Source organism: Xyrauchen texanus, chromosome 47 (genome assembly GCF_025860055.1).
Source record: "Xyrauchen texanus isolate HMW12.3.18 chromosome 47, RBS_HiC_50CHRs, whole genome shotgun sequence".
In the NCBI taxonomy this organism is placed as follows: Eukaryota; Metazoa; Chordata; class Actinopteri; order Cypriniformes; family Catostomidae; genus Xyrauchen; species Xyrauchen texanus.
In genome coordinates, this window is record NC_068322.1 from 15,881,603 (window position 1) to 15,901,034 (window position 19,432).

At 38.2% G+C, this 19,432-nt stretch overlaps 1 protein-coding gene across 1 annotated transcript in view; it reads right to left on the minus strand.

The window, feature by feature from the left end:
* The window catches only part of snd1 (staphylococcal nuclease and tudor domain containing 1), a 220,790-nt gene that overhangs the window by 166,303 nt on the left and 35,055 nt on the right, over positions 1-19,432 (minus strand). The window contains exons 12-13 of the mRNA XM_052120467.1: positions 10,218-10,319; positions 1,986-2,092 (exon numbers count right to left, since the gene is read on the minus strand). Coding sequence (XP_051976427.1) covers positions 1,986-2,092; positions 10,218-10,319 — 209 coding nt within the window. The remainder of the gene's footprint in view (positions 1-1,985; positions 2,093-10,217; positions 10,320-19,432) is intronic.

Genomic DNA, 19,432 nt, shown 5'->3' on the forward strand with positions numbered 1-19,432 from the left:
CATCTCTTCAAATTCCTTTTGTCTAGATTTGATTGTTTTAGCCTTGACCCAAGACTTTCAATATTAAAATATGAATTATTACATATATACAACTAAAACAGAGTAAAATAAACCAGAACAGGGCTCTTCCTCAACTGAAACATTAAGGAGCCAAAAGGCTGTTTTTATTAGCCAAATCACAGATTTTCTTGATTTAGATTGCTGTTCAGAAACAGGATAGGACGTCAAAGAAAATGAAGTCAGCTGATAACCCATTCATCGAAGGTTTAATAAACAGTATATAGAGTTAAGATAAGTTTGCATTCCCTTTTGTCTCAAATGTTCACAACCCTTTCATAATTTATACAAACATAAGAGATAAGATTGTTTTATTTAGTACTGCTCTTCAGAATCTACATTACAGATATTTACAGAAAGTACAGTATGCATTTAGTAGTGTTATCTTGAGCATCAATGAATGTTTGCACTTAGAGAAATCGTAACCCAAGTTTCAAAAGCTTGATAATAGATACAGTAATATATATATATATATACACAATTTCAATTGTTTTAAAATATTATCTTAGACTTTCTTTACGGTTACCAGTTGGCCCAGACACAGAGGCTACAAGAGCACAAATTGAATGAAATCCCAGATGCAGTTTATTGTGCTACTTCTTTCCCAAATCAATAATTACCAGAAGAAAAAAAAAGTAGTCCACAATGAGACTTAATTATCAAGAAGCACAAAATACACATGGGACTCTAATTTTGAATTGTCTGCACTCCCAGTGAGTTCACTAATGGCTGATTCGCTGAGAAAGGGAATCTGATACAAACTGCTAACCTGAGCTCCCGAGTTCAAACCCTCAATTCTTTTCGGGTGATTCATTAAAAACATCCGATCACCGGTTGTTGTGTGAGGTGCAGTGAGGTCATCAGAAACAGGACGGGTGAAAAGTGGCGCGAGACACACTGGTTGGATTCAATAACTCTAGATGATATCTGTTACAAATGAACGCACGCATACATCCCGACTGTCGCCAGTGGCGACTAGATTTAAAATTATTGGCACAATCAATTATTTTTGGTCGCATTTACGACCATTTTAGTGTCAGTCTGGAGCCCTGATTAAGTGCGGAAATTTATTATAATTTTATCTGCACATTATTATTTTATTTTTTTTAAGTTAGTGTGCCTGTTAACCAAGAAAACAAATTGTCAGTGAAAAGCATGGCTGGAATTAAATATAAAAAAACATTATAAAATAATTGTATTTACAAAAATTTATAAAAAAAAATAAAAAGTTAAATATCACTTTATAAAAGCACACTACTTTTATTGGGCATCATTTCCAATCAAGCTGTAATTTTGCAAATTCTGCAAAAAGTGTGAATTTAATTGTGTGTATTTAGGACACATAAAATGTTAGCTATGAAATTAGCTTTGGCAATACGAGTCAGACAATTTATTCCAAAATGTTAAAAGGGTAATTTCTATCACCAATATTCTGTCATCACGGAATTCTATTAAAAACAATATAGAATTTGAGATGTGCTGGAAATGACAAATGGTGGGAATGACAAAATATGACAAATGACAACAAAAAAAAAATCTCCTGTGATAAATGTACATTGTATGTACAAACAAAATTTTGTAACAGACAAATTAAACTAAACTAGTGAGCATTTGATTTTTTTTTTTTTTTTTTAATGACATCCACTGTGATGAAAGTGCCTGAAGTTGAAAAAACACCCATACACAATCAGGAGAGAGAATCGGCTCATTGTATTTACCGTTCGTTTTGCTTTACTTAGTCAAATGTTCCTTTTGCAGCCTCTGGTTGTCAATTGTGACAGCCTAAATCTTAATCTTTAGATCATTGTTACATAAAGCTTTCTGTTTCCTTCTGTGTGGGGAACAGAAAAAAAGCTGAGGGGGAAGAGAAGGTTTTGAATGAGGCAAAAAGTCTGAATTTATTTGCTATCAGGGTGGGGTGAACTTACATTCCTCCAATGGTGACCGTAGCACAGGTACGCTCAGGAAAGGCAGGGACACCACCCGTTTCCATGGAATTAGTGGCTGCTCTGATGTAATCAACCATGACATTAACCTGCAAAGACACAAAATTAAATTGTTAAATCACTGGTCACATAAGAGACAATGTAGTGCCAGGAAACATGGCCTGCTTACCCACACACACACACACACACACACACACACACACACACACACACACACACACACACACACAATAAGCCTGTCAGAGGCTTGGCTATGGAGATAAATTGACCACTGAAGCCACATGCGAGGACACAAAGAACTGCCCTGTTACACTTTTTTATGATGCAGCATTAAACCCAACAGAATTACGCCAAGAAAGAGCAACACATCAAACTCTGAATTTGATATCTTTGTACAGGATTGTAAATCAAGCAAAAAGCTGGCTGTAAAGAGAGATTACTAGCCTGAGACAAAAAAAATTGCGTTAGGGCATCTAGCAAGGGGTCTATATGTGCGCACATGTACGAGTGTGACTGTGGGCTACTTTCCAAGGTCACCCTGAGTCAGAGTGAATCATGTCAGGCAAGACCGTAGATCTTCCCAGAGGAACCGAGACCAAACATGGAAACTGTTTATCACATAGCAAGAGAGAGGAGGGGTCCAGAAACTATTTACAGGCAATAAAGGCAAGTGATAGGGAAGAGAATAACTAAACCTAATTATTTAACTTCAGGAATAAGATGCAAGGAGCACCAAAATGCTTCAGGTAAAGAAATCGACTGCACTCCGAGGTCATCAGATCATCCCAGAGGGGCCTTCACATTCGGTATGGTCTTGTTAGCTTTGAGCAAATAAAGAAGCCGTGTTGAGATATTCAGAGATAGGAGCTTTTCGCCCAATAGAGAGACTGATCCGGCCAATCACTTTCAATCAGTCCAGAGCAAACAGACTAGAGGGTTGGAAGCTAATCTGAAATAGTGAGTTGGATCTCCAATCTGCCTTGCCACAGAGAGGGGAAGATCAATCGCTAATTTTGGATGGCATTGGGACTGTGCAAGGACAAAGACTTCACCTGAACGAAACTGCCACAGTGAATTTCAGTCCTCTGGGTGTCTGTGGATGAAATGGAGCTCTGCCCACTAGATCCACAACCAAGAGTTAAGCTTTCTCTGGGATCATACCCAGGTCATTGTTGATGGGAAAGTTTTATTTCACACTAAGGAAAACCTCTGAACTATGGTCAAAAGTATAGCATCTTCAGTCTAGTCTTCACTTCTTAAGTCATTCCATTTATTCTTTCAATTCATTTGCCTCAAAATGAGATTTTAATCCAGTCTAATGGACGTAAATGGAAGTTCATTTGGTAGGGGAATCCTGTGGACACTCATTATCTTACCCCAGGAGATTAGTGCTTCTTCAACAAATAAAACACAAAATGATTGCATTATTACACCCTTTTCTTCTACTATCTCACTTTCTGAAAGGCAAAGACAGCTCTGCACCATTGGGCAGGAGTAATGAGCTTGGGTGAATGACAACACACCCTTCTCTTAAGAAACACAAAATGCCAACAATTCCCTCTCCTTCAGAAGCAAAAGTGCTTATGAAGAGAAAATCAAAGAGAAAAAGAGAGAGCGAGAGGGGCCATTTGGGAAGCAGATGACATATTAAAATGGGCAATTAGTGACATGTCTGAATAAGAAATATCAGATGCAGGGATATCAGTAATGACAGAAATGGGGTGCGTTCCATTCTGAAGTGATCATCCCTATGCCCTATTTCCTTCGAAGATTTTAACATCCAATCTAAAAGATTTGAAGGGCTAAATGGTGCGGAGATCAAAAATTAGGGTCATTCTGAGTTTGTAATTTTTATAGGAAATTTAGTTTGAAGCAAGCTTAAAGCATGACTAACATGATTCTTCTCCCTTCAAAGTGCCCTTCGCAGGGTGATTTATGCCATTTGGAAACAAATCATGGTCTTAGTAGAGTGCAAAAGTGCCAGCCAACTTTTTTAGCAGTCTTTGTTTTTCCAGAATAATTTTTCCCATGTGTTTTTCCCCAAAGGAATTTCATAAGATTCTTCATTAAAAAGGTGTAAGCCTTGAACCAAACTTACCAGCTGTGAAGTGAATCACAACATTGCAAACTTGACTCAAGTAAACCTGACAAAATAATCAACAACTAAATGTTTTTCAAGAGAACAAACTACTTTCCGATGGAGAAATGATGGAACAATTTCAAACAAGTTGTTGATTAAGTATAGAAACAATAGATTTTATGCTACAGAGCACATTTGGTGCATATTTTTGGCTGCAAAGATTGGTGAATCCTTACTCTTTAGGATCACAGATAGTGTAGGAATTCTGCTATTCAACAAGTTTGGGTTTTTATGTAGTTGAAATAACGCAGACTCATGAATTCAACAGAAGCATATAAAATTGATAAACAACCTCAGAGCTCATGGTAGGTCTGTCTTTAAATGTTTATCAGTTGTCGTCACCTAGGGAGAAAATTAATCAGGTTTTCTATTTCCGGAATCCAACTGTTGCACTCTATAGCAAAGCACCTGTCAAAAGCAGAGACAGGTCCACTGAAAAGTCTTGGGGGAAAACATTAAGATTAAAGTGGTGTATGCATGCACAAGCCAGCTCTGGCCAACTTAATTACCTGTGAGTCAAATGCAGTGAAAGAAGGTATAGCCAGGAAACCCAATAATACACATTTCATGGATTAAAATGTGAGCAGCTAGACTCATATGTAATTAATTCCATTTAAAGCCAAAACTGAAACAAAGGAAAAAGATGGATGTGAACTCCACAGCTCTGCCCGACGGTGGGAGAGCGTGCATCAGGGCCATTGCATTTCTCACCAACATGTGAAAACTAAGCTTGCTCTCTTCTATACAAATGAATAAACTAATAAATAAAAGTGGCACTTCTGGTACATACCTGCACAAACACAGACATCAAACGTTTGCCATTGACATTCTGCTCAGTCACTGGCTCTTTTTCACACCTCACACACACACAAACGCTCACACCAATATAACAGGAGGCGCTTTGAGCATGCAGGATTATCAAAACATGCTCTTTCCTGATAAGTGGATTAAGGCAACATTTTCATTTGACTTTTTTGCTGATGCAGGAGACCCTCTACAGAGGCGCCACTTAGAAAGTTAGCCAAATTTAGCAATGGATTGTCACTGGGAAGTTCGATTTCAATACGCAGAGGGTGAGAAATGGAAACAGATCTACCTCCTTTACTCACTGCTGATAATTGTCACTCTTTACATCCTCTCAAAAGGAGGGAAAACGATCTAAAATGAACAACACTTCCCATCTCACTCCTTTCCCTGCTCTTCTAGTGCAGCAACCAGGGATGGGGAATCTTGATTAAGAAATGTAATTATTCCAGTTCTGACTCCTTTTAGTGGTTCCGGCTCCAAATATATAATACTTAACACAAAATTAGGTGACATATTTCATTCACTCTTTACATAAAATAGAGCAGATACCAAGCCTAACAATGCATATTTTAATGCATAACATATTTAATTCATTCATTAACATTGAAATATCAAGTGACTTCTTTACAAGAGAACACTAACAGTTATTACACAAAAAAAGAAACGGCTCATTAGTATTTTTACGGGAATCAGACTGCACAGCACACGCAGTACGTTTTTGATTATTATGAACCAACTATGAGCTGGTTGCTCAAAAGGGCCTTCTAAAGAGATGGTTCTTTTTAGTGAATCAAAAACATACAGCATAAACAGTGTAGTCCGATTCCCAAATGAATTACTCTTATGAGTTGGTTCTTTTAGTGCCGATGAATAGCAGTGAAGAATACACTGACCGAGTATTTTGGTACAGTGTGCCGTCCAAATTGGCAGAAGAATGCACATCAAGAGAATAGTTACACAATTTATTAATTTTAAGTAAAAATTATCGGGATGCACCGATCCGAATGTTTTTCAACAGATCAGGTATCGGTCCGATGAGCTTGATCCAAATCCGATATTCTGTGTTAGTCATGGTCATCACAGTCAAGTAAAAAGACAAAAAGAACCATTAAACTAGTCCATATGGCTCATGCATTTTATTCAAAGCCACTTGAAAACCTGTGATGGCTTTAAGAGTCGCAAAAGACTGCTTTTATATAATAAATATTTAGTATGCTGTAGTTTAGTAGCACATTAGTGAATGGCCAGCTCTGTTGACAAAAACACCACGCGCATGCTGTTGATGTGCTCCTGGCCATTTCAGCTCTCAGAGCAGCGTGCAATATGAGAGCGCTAAACACAAACAACATTTCATATGTAGATACTCAATTGATTGATCGAGGGGGATCAGAGTGTGTGTGCCAACTACAGGGGTATCCACTCAGCCTCCCTGGTATAGTTTACTCCAAGGTGCTGGAGAGGAGGGTTCGGCCGATTGTCGAACCTCGGATTGAAGAGGAACAATGCGGGTTCCATCATGGCTGTGGAATGTCGGATCAGATCTTTACTCTCGCAAGGATCCTGGGAGTACGCCCATCCGTTCTACATGTATTTTGTGGATCTGGAGAAGGCGTATGACTGGGTTCCCCGGGAGAAACTGTGGGTGGTGCTGCGGGAGTACGGGGGTACAGTGATTGGATCGCCCCAAGCAAGAGCTGTGTCCGGGTCCTCGGCGCAAAGTAGAGTTTGTTCCATGTGGGGGTTGGTCTCCACCAGGGCTGCCTTTTGTCACCAATCCTGTTTGTGATATTCATGGACAGGATATCGAGGCATAGTCAGGGTGGGGGAGGTATGCGGTTCTGTGGGCTGGGGAACATCACTGCTTTTTGCAGATGATGTATTCTTCATGTCATCATCGGTCCGTAACCTTCAGCTCTCACTGGATCACTTGGCAGTCGAGTGTGAAGCGGCTGGGATGAGGATTAGCACCTCTAAATCTGAGTCCATGGTTCTCAGCAGGAAACCGATGGAGTGCGTACTCCTTCCCTACCCGGAGGTATTGCCCCGAGTGAAGGAGTTCAAAGTACCTCTGGGTCTTGTTTACGAGTGAGGGGACAATGGAGCGGGAGGTTGGCCGGAGAATCGGGGCAGCGGGGGCGGTATTGCACTCGCTCTATCGCACCGTTGTCATGAAAAGAGAGCTGACCCATAAGGCAAAGCTCTCGATCTACCGGTCAATTTTCATTCCTTCCCTCAACTATGGTCATGAAGGCTGGGTCATGACCGAAAGAACTAGGTCGTGAGTACAAGCGGCCGAAATGGGCTTACTCAGAAGGGTGGCAGTCTTCTCCCTTAGAGATAGGGTGAGGAGCTCAGTCATCCATGAGGAGCTCGGAGTAGAGCCACTGCTCCTTTGCGTCGAAAGGAGTCAGTTGAGGTGTTTGGGCATCTGGTAAGGATGCCCTATGGGCACCTCCCTAGGGAGGTGTTTCAGACACATCCAGCTGGGAGTAGGCATCACGGAAGACCCAGGAATAGGTGGAGAGATTACATCTCCACACTGGCCTAGGAACGCCTTGGGGTCCCCCAGTCAGTGCAGGTTAATGTGGCTGGGGATAGGGAAGTTAGGGGCCCCCTGCTGGAGCTGCTGACCCCGCGACCCGACTTGGATTGATGGATCCCAGGTATCGGAATCGGAAGAGAGAGTGATATTGGTGCATCCCTAATAATCACACACATGCAGAGATGTAGGAGAATTGACCTGCAACACATTTGAGGGCCTCTTTAAGACATCTACACCCATGCCAGACAGACTGCATCCTAATACAAGAGTTATGGAAGATGGCTTCAACCTCAAAATATCCATCTGGATGAGTGGCAGCAAATGAAGTCAAGTCCAAGCAAGACCCTGCTGCTTTCAACCACATGTCTGCACATACTCTGGAACTGAGTTATGTACTACTTACCCCATGACCTGCTGAGAGATGGCCTGTGGAGAGTGAGTTATGCCTTAAAATGCCAGTAACACATTGATAAATATCTCTGCATAAAATCTTACCTTCGGTCATCATGTGACAGATATGAGCCATTAGATTTATAATGATCCGCCACGCCACCAATATCAACAAAATAATCAGTCCTTTATTATTGAGTTATAGAACATATTTGAGTTATGAACTTCAATAATTGCACAGATTTTATTTGTCTTTTAACAGTTGGACCATATAATTTTTTTTTTTTTAATCCACAGCTGTTGCTAGGACAGCAGGGGAGATACTAAAATGTGGCATGCCTCAGTACAAGGCCTCATCCTCATGCAACACTGTGTCCTAGCAACAACAAAAAGAAGCTGAAAACAGCTTGTAAATCGTTGCTGGGTTTAATTTATGAAAATTAGGTAAATGTAAAAGAAACTAAGGGTTATAACAAGCAAACAGTCAGTTGAGGGAGGAAAGTCTGGCCCGATCTTCAGAAGAGAGGTCAATCAATAAGGGATTCCAACTTATTTATAAACTTTTATATTTGATCCAATCCACTGATCTACACCAATCTTTCATTTTTAAAAGGGCACCTATTATGTCCCTTTTCACAAGATGTAATTTCAATCTTTGGTGTCCCCAGAATGTGTCTGTGAAATTTCAGCTCAAAATACCCTACAGATCATTTATTATACCATGTCTTTAAATGCAAATGAGCTGGTAATCCCCTCCCCATATCCAGAATAGGGCGGTGTTTTGACATCTCTGCTTCGGATAACTAGACATCATAAGCAATATGACTGACAGCTAAAATAGTGGTATTCAGCCCTATATGTTTGAACCGGAGTCAGATTTTATTTATAGAAATGTTAAGATGCTATCTTTGACTCTGAGAATGCTTTACTCTATACAATTTAAGTGAGTCAAAGTACTTCGGTGAAACTTGAGTCAAAAGTGAATCCTTAAGATAATTACATGCCAAATACTTCACTCGTATCTTTTTGAGCTGAATAAATCCAAAGGTTTCAACACTATTTGGATTAATATGCAAACAGGCATCGTACCATGCAGAGCATTGTATAAATCAAACTATTCTGACTACTCCTGCAGTGCATACAGGAAATGCCCCACAAGAAACTGATCTGAGATTAAACTCTTCCGTTTCCAATCTCTAGTGTCAAAATATTAAAATGATTCCAGGTCAGTGAACCAGGCCTCTGTAAAAAAGCAGCAGCAATAAAATATCAGTTTCAAGGAGTTTTGTATAGATACAAGGATAACATAAATCTGCAGTAGTAATCCATGTGGCTTTCATATATATATATATGAGAAAACGACTGAGTGAGGAAATGTGCTGTCAGATTTCCATGGTGGTAAATCAAATAGCCCTTGCGAACTGGGTTTTCCATTATTCTGCACATAAACAATGAAAGGTTTGGGTGAGAAAGATCTTCAATACACAACAAACCACAGCTGTACAATTGACAGCATTATGCTTTAATGAGCCCCAACATGACTAGAAGAATTTTCAGAACTTCCCACACCAGTTTATACCCTGCTGGTCTTTGAAAAACTGCTTTATGATGGGAGGATTTTTGCTCATTATAAGAGACAGATGTAAACACTTTACACTTACAATAATTCAACACAAAATCTAAATTGGCCCCATTTATTAACATTATATTTTGAAAAATTATTTGGTAAAGAAAAAAAAAAGGTTTCTTTGTAATCTTAAAGTAATAACTTTCTTCCCCTCTGAAACGCTGTCACCAAGCCCTCTTCATTTTTTCAACCCTATGTCATATAGAAACCTCCTTTTCCAATCCAATCAATTCCCCATAGATAAATATCAATTCCCACCCTAAATTTTATTCATTGAATATTCTTTCACTCGGAAATACATCACATCATTGCAGTAAAATGGGTTGTGGATGGCATTTGTTTCTTTTTCCTGCATTTCTAGTCTGTTTTAGTTAATCATTTAATGTGTTTGTGTGCATGCACATATTTGTGTGTACACATATTCGCATGTCAAAGCCCCGTGCTTTGCCATTCTTTGTGTTTATCACTGAAAAAAAAAATGTCCTTTGTGGCTTCTATGTGTTCAAGGTCTGTGTGGTCAACGTGCTCAGCAACTCCAAAGAACACAGAAAACCCAGAGAAAGAAAATCAACTTTCCTTTCATAAGCAGTTAACAGAAGGGGAATTTGTTTTATTAAAAATAAAAAAAAATAAAAAAAACAGAAAGAAAAAGACTTTCATAATTAAATAACACAGCCAAAGAATTATAAAAATTATTTTCTCTCTCACCTTCTTCCCGATGAGCTTATTTCTCAAAAATTCCCGTGCCTCAAACATGTAAGGAATGTCGTAGAGAGGTCGGAAACGCTTGTCTTTGTCCTTGTTCTTCTCCTGGAAAGAGAATAGGAATAGAAGATGAAGAGATATCAATAGCACATAATAATTGAAAAATATACTTTCTTCCCAAACATGCACAACGCCGCTTTTAAATATACATTCTTCCCTGCTAATCAGCATACAAAAAGTAGTATGTCAAATGACTAGGATATCTGAATATCCAGTATTCACGATACAGCAGGCAAACAATACCCGCCTAATTAGGCTTTCTTAAACTGAAACGGTGACAGAACTCCAGTCTGCTATATATATATATATATATATATTTTTTTTTTTTAAGTCCAAGTGCAATAGCTACCAAGAAAGTACTTGCTCACTTATACATTTTACTCATTTATCAACATACAGTTTAACTGCTGACTTGAAAGGACATGAACAATTTTTGAAATGTCGAGAGACATTGTCAACATGGCGGACACCGTATGCCCAGGATTACATTTAAACTACACACCTGTACACAAAACACACATCACTGACAATTGAGAAGTTACTTCTTACTCAAATTCAGTATTTTACGGGAATTGAGATGCAGCCAAATCCTCACATTACTTTCATCCTCATCACTTAAATTCCGCTCAAATTTTTCCATTGTTTTAAAATCTCATATCCCTCCTTTTCCCTATAAAGCCACAGTAGTGCATAAGGATCTGTTGAGGACACGTCTCATTGTCACGATCTCTTGGCGTGTCAGCCGTGAGACTCCACAAGCTCCAGGAGATAACACTGCATTACTAATCTAGAAATAGAACATCATTTACATGTTTCAGAAGAAAGATTGTTTTCTTTTTTGTTTGTTTTTTTCAGTTTTCCCAGAGAAAGGGCACAAACAGCTCACAAAGTATGCTCAATATTCCAACATCCCATACTGCAGCTGGGGCAAAGGCAGTATGAATTAATATACAACAGCACATTCAGAAGCACTCCTAAAATAGAAAGAAATATGATGTCATTTGTTGTGTTCTGGGAGGGAACGTTGAGAAGAATCAGGTGATGTTGCTCTACCAGCTATTGAAATCACAGATTAAAGACTCTGGGTAGGGATGTCAAAAGTACCGACACTTCCCACAAAGTCAATGCTAATGTTTGGAAAAAAGTAACAATACCAGTTTTTTTTTAGTACTATCCAGCTGAGCATTGTCTGACAGAAAAGCCGCTGCTTGTATACAAACTGCAAACACTCCTAACATGCGTGTAAAAAGTGCTTGTGGTGATGTTTGATTTGTGAAGCGTCCATTACACTTCTCGGTCAAAATGCAATCCATCTTGGATTGCATTTTGTCATTAATGTAATGTCATTAATGTAAACACGCAGTTAGCACAAAAATATATTAAGCGTAAAAATTATGGATGCACCGATCTGATACTTGGATCATTATCGGCTCCGATACTGATGTTTTAAGACCGATCGGGTATTGGTCCAACGAGCCCGATCCAAATCCGAATACTGTTAGTCATGTTCATTACAGCCAAGCTCCAAAAATGACATAAAAGAACCATAAAAACACAATTTAATTAGTCCATGACTCGTGCAATTTATTCAAAACCATAAGACATGCGATATCTCTGTGAATCGCAAAAGGCTGTGTTTAATAAGTAAATCTATACAATGCATGCGCAGCGCTAGCAGGTTAGTGAATGGCACTGCTTTGACGACACGCCCAAGCGTGTAGTTGAATGGGTTACAAAACTGTGTGATATGAAAAAAGAGCTGATATCTTAAAACTAAATTGAACAAAAAAAAAAAAAAAAAAAGAGATCTGATTCCTTTAAAGTCCAGAAACAAGTTGAAGAAAAAGTTGTAAAAGAAACGGGCTTCTTTTCTACCAATGACTTATTCTGGAATTAATGCTAATTTTGATGCATTAATCAACATGATCCAGTTTCCTAGTTAACAAAGTTAAGCTATATATTTATATTGAAATAATGTGTAGTTAGAGGTTTGGGTTTCTTTACATATTAAAGATCACACCCAATTAGTTCCACAATATAAAGATATTCTAAAGTGATATGCAAAAAAGAAATAAAGGACTTGTATCGGATCGGCCGATACTGAGATTTCCAAAATCAGAATAATTAGAGAAAGTGGTATCAGTGCATCCCTAGTAAAAGAAATATGAAACTTGTGCATTAGCCGTCCACTGTAAATGCAGCCTAATAGACAGTCTATTAAATCGATAAAATTAAAACAAACAATATTGAAATGAAAAAGAAAAAAAAAAAAAACACAGCTTTTTTGTTCTTTATTATTGACTGTTTACTTCATTAATTACTTGTAAAGACTTTATTATTTTGAGAAATATTTAAAAGGCTACATGCCATTGTTTTAATTTAATATGTCAATATTAATATTACATTTTTAAAATAAAATGGAACATTTTAGATAGAATATTAGTATAGAAATTGGCAAAATTTCACTGTTATTGGAATCAACTATGGAAATGTTGGTATCGTGACAACCAATACACTGGATTTGGTTCATTCCAAGCACTGACGCACAGAGATGCAATGCTTGAGGGAAAACAAGCAAAACCAGAACTAAACAACAGAGACTAAAAACAGAAATCAGGGTGAGAGGTTGCTTGTGGGAGAATTTGGAGATCGGATTGTTAACCCTATGAACTTGATCTTCAAAACACAGCAAACATATTGACTGAAAAAACATAGATCATGAAGCGTTTTGAAATCCTCAAGCTTTAATACCAGCATTTATCTGTGCTGAAAATAACTCACTTAAACCCACATTAGCTATGCCCACATGCTCTGATATTTGGAAAATAATAAAATCATATAGACCTCAAACTTCTAAGAATCAGACCACTGCACTGAAACGTTCCATTAAATGCACTGAATGTCCTCTTCTGATGGAGGGGCTTTCAGGACGGCAAAAGAACTGTGCCGATGGAATACAATACAAATTGAAACCCCTGACGGTGAAAGAGAGGACAACCCACTTTCAGTCTGCCTATAAATATCCACAGCACCCCCCCAGCAAAAAATAAAAATGGAGGAAGGCCATGCAGTCTTACATTAGAGTGTGTGTGTGTGTGTGTATTCAGGGAAACAAATGCTGTGCCACCGTATGTGAAGAAAATGTTTTGCTAGTTGCAACACACATGTAACAGAGCGTACAGACCTTCAGAAATTAAATAGTGATCTAGGGCTTCACAATTAATTGAATAAATAATTGAGATTACATATACCACTGCCAATATTAAACTAAGAGTGTCAATTAAAGCAGTCCATTAAGGTTTATTGCATGGAATTATCAGATTAGTTTCCATTTATAATGTGTTTTTTGCAGGGGTTGACCAGCGGTCCTAATGAGCTAGCTTTAAGTACCGACTTGCATTGCATTGCTCGCAGAGTACAATTTATTAAATTAAACAAAGCCCAATGTGAAGTTGACCATTTAGGCACTGCCCTGATTTACTGATTTTTAAACTGTGTTTGGTGTAATCCAATTACTTTATCAAAAGTAGTGCAACACATTATAATAAAAAGTTTTGTAAATAGATTACTGAATTACTTTGAAGTACATTTACATGTAGTTATGTGTACTTTCGTTATGCACCAGAGCAGTCTGAAACCGTACGATAATTGACCCATGAGATGGGTTAACATAGAAGTGCAGCTACAGTGTTCAAGCTGCCGTGTCACCAGAATCAAGAAACAAATGTCCCTGTGAGTCTTAAACAATGAACAAATTCAATATTTTCATTCCATTATGTCTGCTGGACACTTGCAACAGTGTTGAACAGCAAAATCAGCAGACGAAACAAAGCTCTGTGTCATTTGTCGAGATAGAAAGTACTTGTCATTGTATTGGACAAATCAAGCATGCTCTGAGAAGACATGGCAGGCTGGTGACTGAACCATGCAAGGAGAAAAGAGGATTTCCATATCCGGCTGACATGTCGATGTTTGCCTGTAACTGGCTCATAAAAAAAAATGACAGTTTGGCTGCATGTAATGAACGCAAGAACAGCTTCATCCCACAAAGGTTAACTGGACATAAGACCTGTACACCCAGCAGTCTGATACAATAAGCAAAGCAATCATCGGTTGCTACATCAAAGAACATGGACAAAATGTACTTTTCACTTACAGGGACCGATCTACCGAAAAAGAAAATGGTCATTGTCAGTTTTATTCTCAACAAAATTAGTTAAAAAAAAAAAAACATATATACATATATATATACACTCACCTAAAGGATTATTAGGAACACCATACTAATACTGTGTTTGACCCCCTTTCGCCTTCAGAACTGCCTTAATTCTACGTGGCATTGATTCAACAAGGTGCAGAAAGCATTCTTTAGAAATGTTGGCCCATATTGATAGGATAGCATCTAGCAGTTGATGGAGATTTGTGGGATGCACATCCAGGGCACGAAGCTCCCATTCCACCACATCCCAAAGATGCTCTATTGGGTTGAGATCTGGTGACTCATTGTCATGTTCAAGAAACCAATCTGAAATGATTCGAGCTTTGTGACATGGTGCATTATCCTGCTGGAAGTAGCCATCAGAGGATGGGTACATGGTGGCCATAAAGGGATGGACATGGTCAGAAACAATGCTCAGGTAGGCCGTGGCATTTAAGCGATGCCCAATTGCCACTAAGGGGCCTAAAGTGTGCCAAGAAAACATCCCCCACACCATTACACCACCACCACCAGCCTGCACAGTGGTAACAAGGCATGATGGATCCATGTTCTCATTCTGTTTATGCCAAATTCTGACTCTACCATCTGAATGTCTCAACAGAAATCGAGACTCAGACCAGGCAACATTTTTCCAGTCTTCAACTGTCCAATTTTGGTGAGCTCTTGCAAATTGTAGCCTCTTTTTCCTATTTGTAGTGGAGATGAGTGGTACCCGGTGGGGTCTTCTGCTGTTGTAGCCCATCTGCCTCAAGGTTGTGCGTGTTGTGGCTTCACAAATGCTTTGCTGCATACCTCGGTTGTAACGAGTGGTTATTTCAGGCAAAGTTGCTCTTCTATCAGCTTGAATCAGTCGGCCCATTCTCCTCTGACCTCTAGCATCAAAAAGGCATTTTCGCCCACAGGACTGCCGCATACTGGATGTTTTTCCCTTTTCACACCATTCTTTGTAAACCCTAGAAATAGTTGTGTGAAAATCCCAGTAACTGAGCAGATTGTGAAATACTCAAACCGGCCCGTCTGGCACCAACAACCATGCCACGCTCAAATTGCTTAAATCACCTTTCTTTCCCATTCTGACATTCAGTTTGGAGTTCAGGAGATTGTTTGACCAGGACCACACCCCTAAATGCATTGAAGCAACTGCCATGTGATTGGTTGATTAGATAATTGCATTAATGAGAAATTGAACAGGTGTTCCTAATAATCCTTTAGGTGAGTGTATATATACACACACACACACAGTTGTGGCCAAAAATATTGGCACCCTTGGCAAATATGAGCAAAGAAGACTGCATCGTTTATCCTTTTGATCTTTCATTTAAAAAAAAAAAAAAAAACATCTAACCTTTAATTGAAGAAAAAAAAAACAATTGAAAGAGGGGAAATATCTCATTAAATAATTTTTTTTTCACCAAAACACGTTGACCACAATTACTGGCACCCCTAGAAATGATTGTGAGTTAAATATATCTGAAGCATATTCCCATTCATATTTTTAATTTTTTTGTGCAACTGGGTGACAAGGAAAATACCCATTTCCACCATCAGGGCAATAATTAACATATTCCAATCAACTGGAGATGTTAAGAATTGGCCTGGAAAAGGACTTGTGTCTATATTGTCTCCATGCACAGTGAGGAGGATGGTTCAAGTGACCAAAAATTCTCCAAGGATCACAGCTGGAGAATTGCAGAAATTTGTTGGGTCTTGCGGTCAGAAAGTCTCATAAAAAAAAAAAAAATAAAAAAATATCACACATCACCTATATCACCACAAGTTGTTTGGGAGGGTTTAAAAAAAAAAAAAAAAAGCCTCTGCTCTCATCCAACAACAAACTCAAGCATCTTCAGTTTACCAGACACTACTGGAACTTCAAATGCAACTGGGTTTTATAGTCAGATGACAAAAAAAAAAAAAAAAAAAAAAAAAGTAAAAGAAGCTTTTTGGCAGCAAACACCAGACATGGGTTTGGCGCACACAGAGATGATAAAGTACCCACGGTTAAATGTGGTGCTGGATCCTTAATGTTGTGGGGCTGTCTGGCAGAGGTCCTGGGCATCTTGTTTGGATACATGGCATCACAGACTCCATCAAATACCAACAGATAGAAAATCTAAACTTGGCTGCCTCTGCCAGAAAGCTTACAATGGGACGTGGTTGGATCTTCCAGCAGGACAATGGTCCAAAACAAACAGCAGAATCAACACAAAAATGGTTCACGGACCACAAAATCAAGGTTCTGCCATGGCCATCCCAGTTCCCTGACCTGAACTCCATAGAAAACCTGTGGGGTGAACTAGAGGAGGCAACCAACATGGTCCTCTGAATTTGAAGGATCTGGAGAGATTCTGTATGGAGGAATAGTCTCAGATCCCTTGCCAGGCATTATAAGAGAAGATTCAGAGCTGAGATTTTGGCAAACAGAGGTTATATTGAATAAATATTGAATAAAAGGGTGCCAATAATTATGGCCAATGATTTTTGGAGGAAAATATGTATTTAATAATTAGATATCTCCTCTATTTTAATTGTTTTTCTTCAAAGGTTAGACTTTTTTGCTCATTTTTAAATATTTAAAAGATAACTATGAATAATTATATCATCATATATTGAATTGTTACATGAGGGGCTTTCTCAGCAAATATTTGTATATGCGATTAATTCATCTGGACACCATGTAATTAATTCAATTAAAAATTGTAATCAATTGACAGCCCTAATGCCGCTTCCTACATGTTACACATAATATTAAAACCTAAACTGTCTAAAACGCTAAAATAATTCACAACATCATAACTTCTCTCTTTTATGGGTTTGACACCTTTTTCTAAATGTTAAAATATTGGGCTAATGTCTAACATGCTTTGTCATTTTGAACATCAAACAAAAATGTATGAATATAACATGAAAAATAATGAATAAAATGGAAATGAATCGAGTTACATTTAAAATTGGAATTATGAAAACAACCAATCTCTGGTTATCATTTAGACATACTCAAACCCATTTGATGATTAAAGATTTAGAAACAATGCAGAATGTCCAAACTGCTCTTTTTCCATAATGGGGACTGGGGCTGTCAAGCTAAATGATAAAGTAAATAAAATGATAACAGAATTTTCAATTTGAGGGTTTATTTGTTTTCCCCTTAAGTGGGTGTCGTATTCTTTAAAGAGCAGAGTGTCACTTATTTAGTGAGTATGCCCAGTCCTAACTCAGCTACTGAACTTTAATCTGTCTTTTCGAAATGCTCTCTCTCTTACGGGAAAAGATGTCTTTGTCTCATACATATGCACCACTCACATTTTCATTCCAGTCTCTCTCTCTTTTTCTCATTAGCCAGTCTCATTATCTGCAGGTGATAAATAGCTCAAGGGTTGGATGTGACTCTAAAACAGAGAGAGACTAAAGAGTTCTCGCCACCGCTAGGCCTGAGGGTCCAGCACTCATGGGAGCTCCTCCATCAGGGGAACAACCAATCACATCCTCAAAGACTGGTTAAAAGGAATCGTTCACCCAAAAATTAGAACCTTTCAGCCTCTCAAAAGAGTGCACAAGTATTGCACGACAGCCAGAATGGAGTATCATGACATTATGCAGCATCAGTCCAGGGAGTAACTACAAGCAATTTCAACTCCGCAGCATCAGAGTGACCTTGGAAAAAAATTATAAATGGCTTCTCTTTATTTTATTTCTCTTTATCTTACCATTGAAAAAGAATGGGAAGGCTACTTTTTTTTGTCAAATAAAACCAATAAATCAGCCACAATGCTAAAATGTGTTTGAGGCAATAACACACTCACAATGCATAACATGAAAGCACGCATTTATATTTTGTTCACCAGGTGGCAGCAATCTTTCTTCAAGATATGTCATATTCTCATTTTAGAAATGGTATCATTATCAAGATAAAAAAAAAAAAACAGGAGGACCAAAGGTAGGGCTCATTTATTCAGTACAAATGTGCTCATTGTAGCTGTAAATTTGTCTTTTAAAAGAAAAAAAAGAAAAGGAGAAAAAACTGTTTTAGCATTGGGATAACAGATCTAGGATGAACACCTGATTATGAATTACCACTATAATTTCTGTAGTTGGATTGTTCTTTAAAAAAGTATCCATTCACATATGCAAAAGCTGCTTACAGTGCTGGAAAGATTCCAACATCTGAGCACTTGTAATTGGATTAAATTACATTTTATATTGTGTTTTATAGGATTATTTACTACTGGGTTACAGGATTACACTCTATTGCATTTCCAATCAGCCATCGACAATAACTAGTAACTACTGATTCTGCACCTAAATTTTAAGAGAGGTCCGTAACATTTCAGAGGTGCCAGTCACATGTAATTTGCACTTTTGCACCATGTTTCAGGATAGCAGTAAAAGCACCTCTCATAGGTTAAGGCCACACCTTCTCATTAATAATACAAATCCTTCATCTCTATATTATTTCTAGAGATATTCTCATTATCGTTTTCAAAGATGGATAAAAAATATATATGATATCCAAACCCTAATTTCATAACAATTCTCTTAAAATTAAAAATAGAAACATATGCTCATTGTCTACCAAAGGCTTATTTAAACTTCTGCGTCAAACCTATGACGTAGGCTACGTGTAGCTTCAGTGGTTACAGAGTAGCCTACGGCGTAGCCTGAAGTGCACCTCCTCAAAAATGAAACCATGTCACGTTGACACAGACAACAGCTGTGATTGGTCCACTTTAGCAGAGACCGCCCCCCCAGCATGACAAGAAAACATCTGAGGATTTTGGCCATTACGCGGACCATACGGTGTATGTTCAACACCTTTGCTTTACTCAGGAACTGGCAAATAGTTTGAATTTATGTTTACTAGTGTTTAATGAAAGGGGTGCTAGATGGTACCAAATCAATTTATATACAAATAGTTGTGTATCAAAATATGCAATCAGTA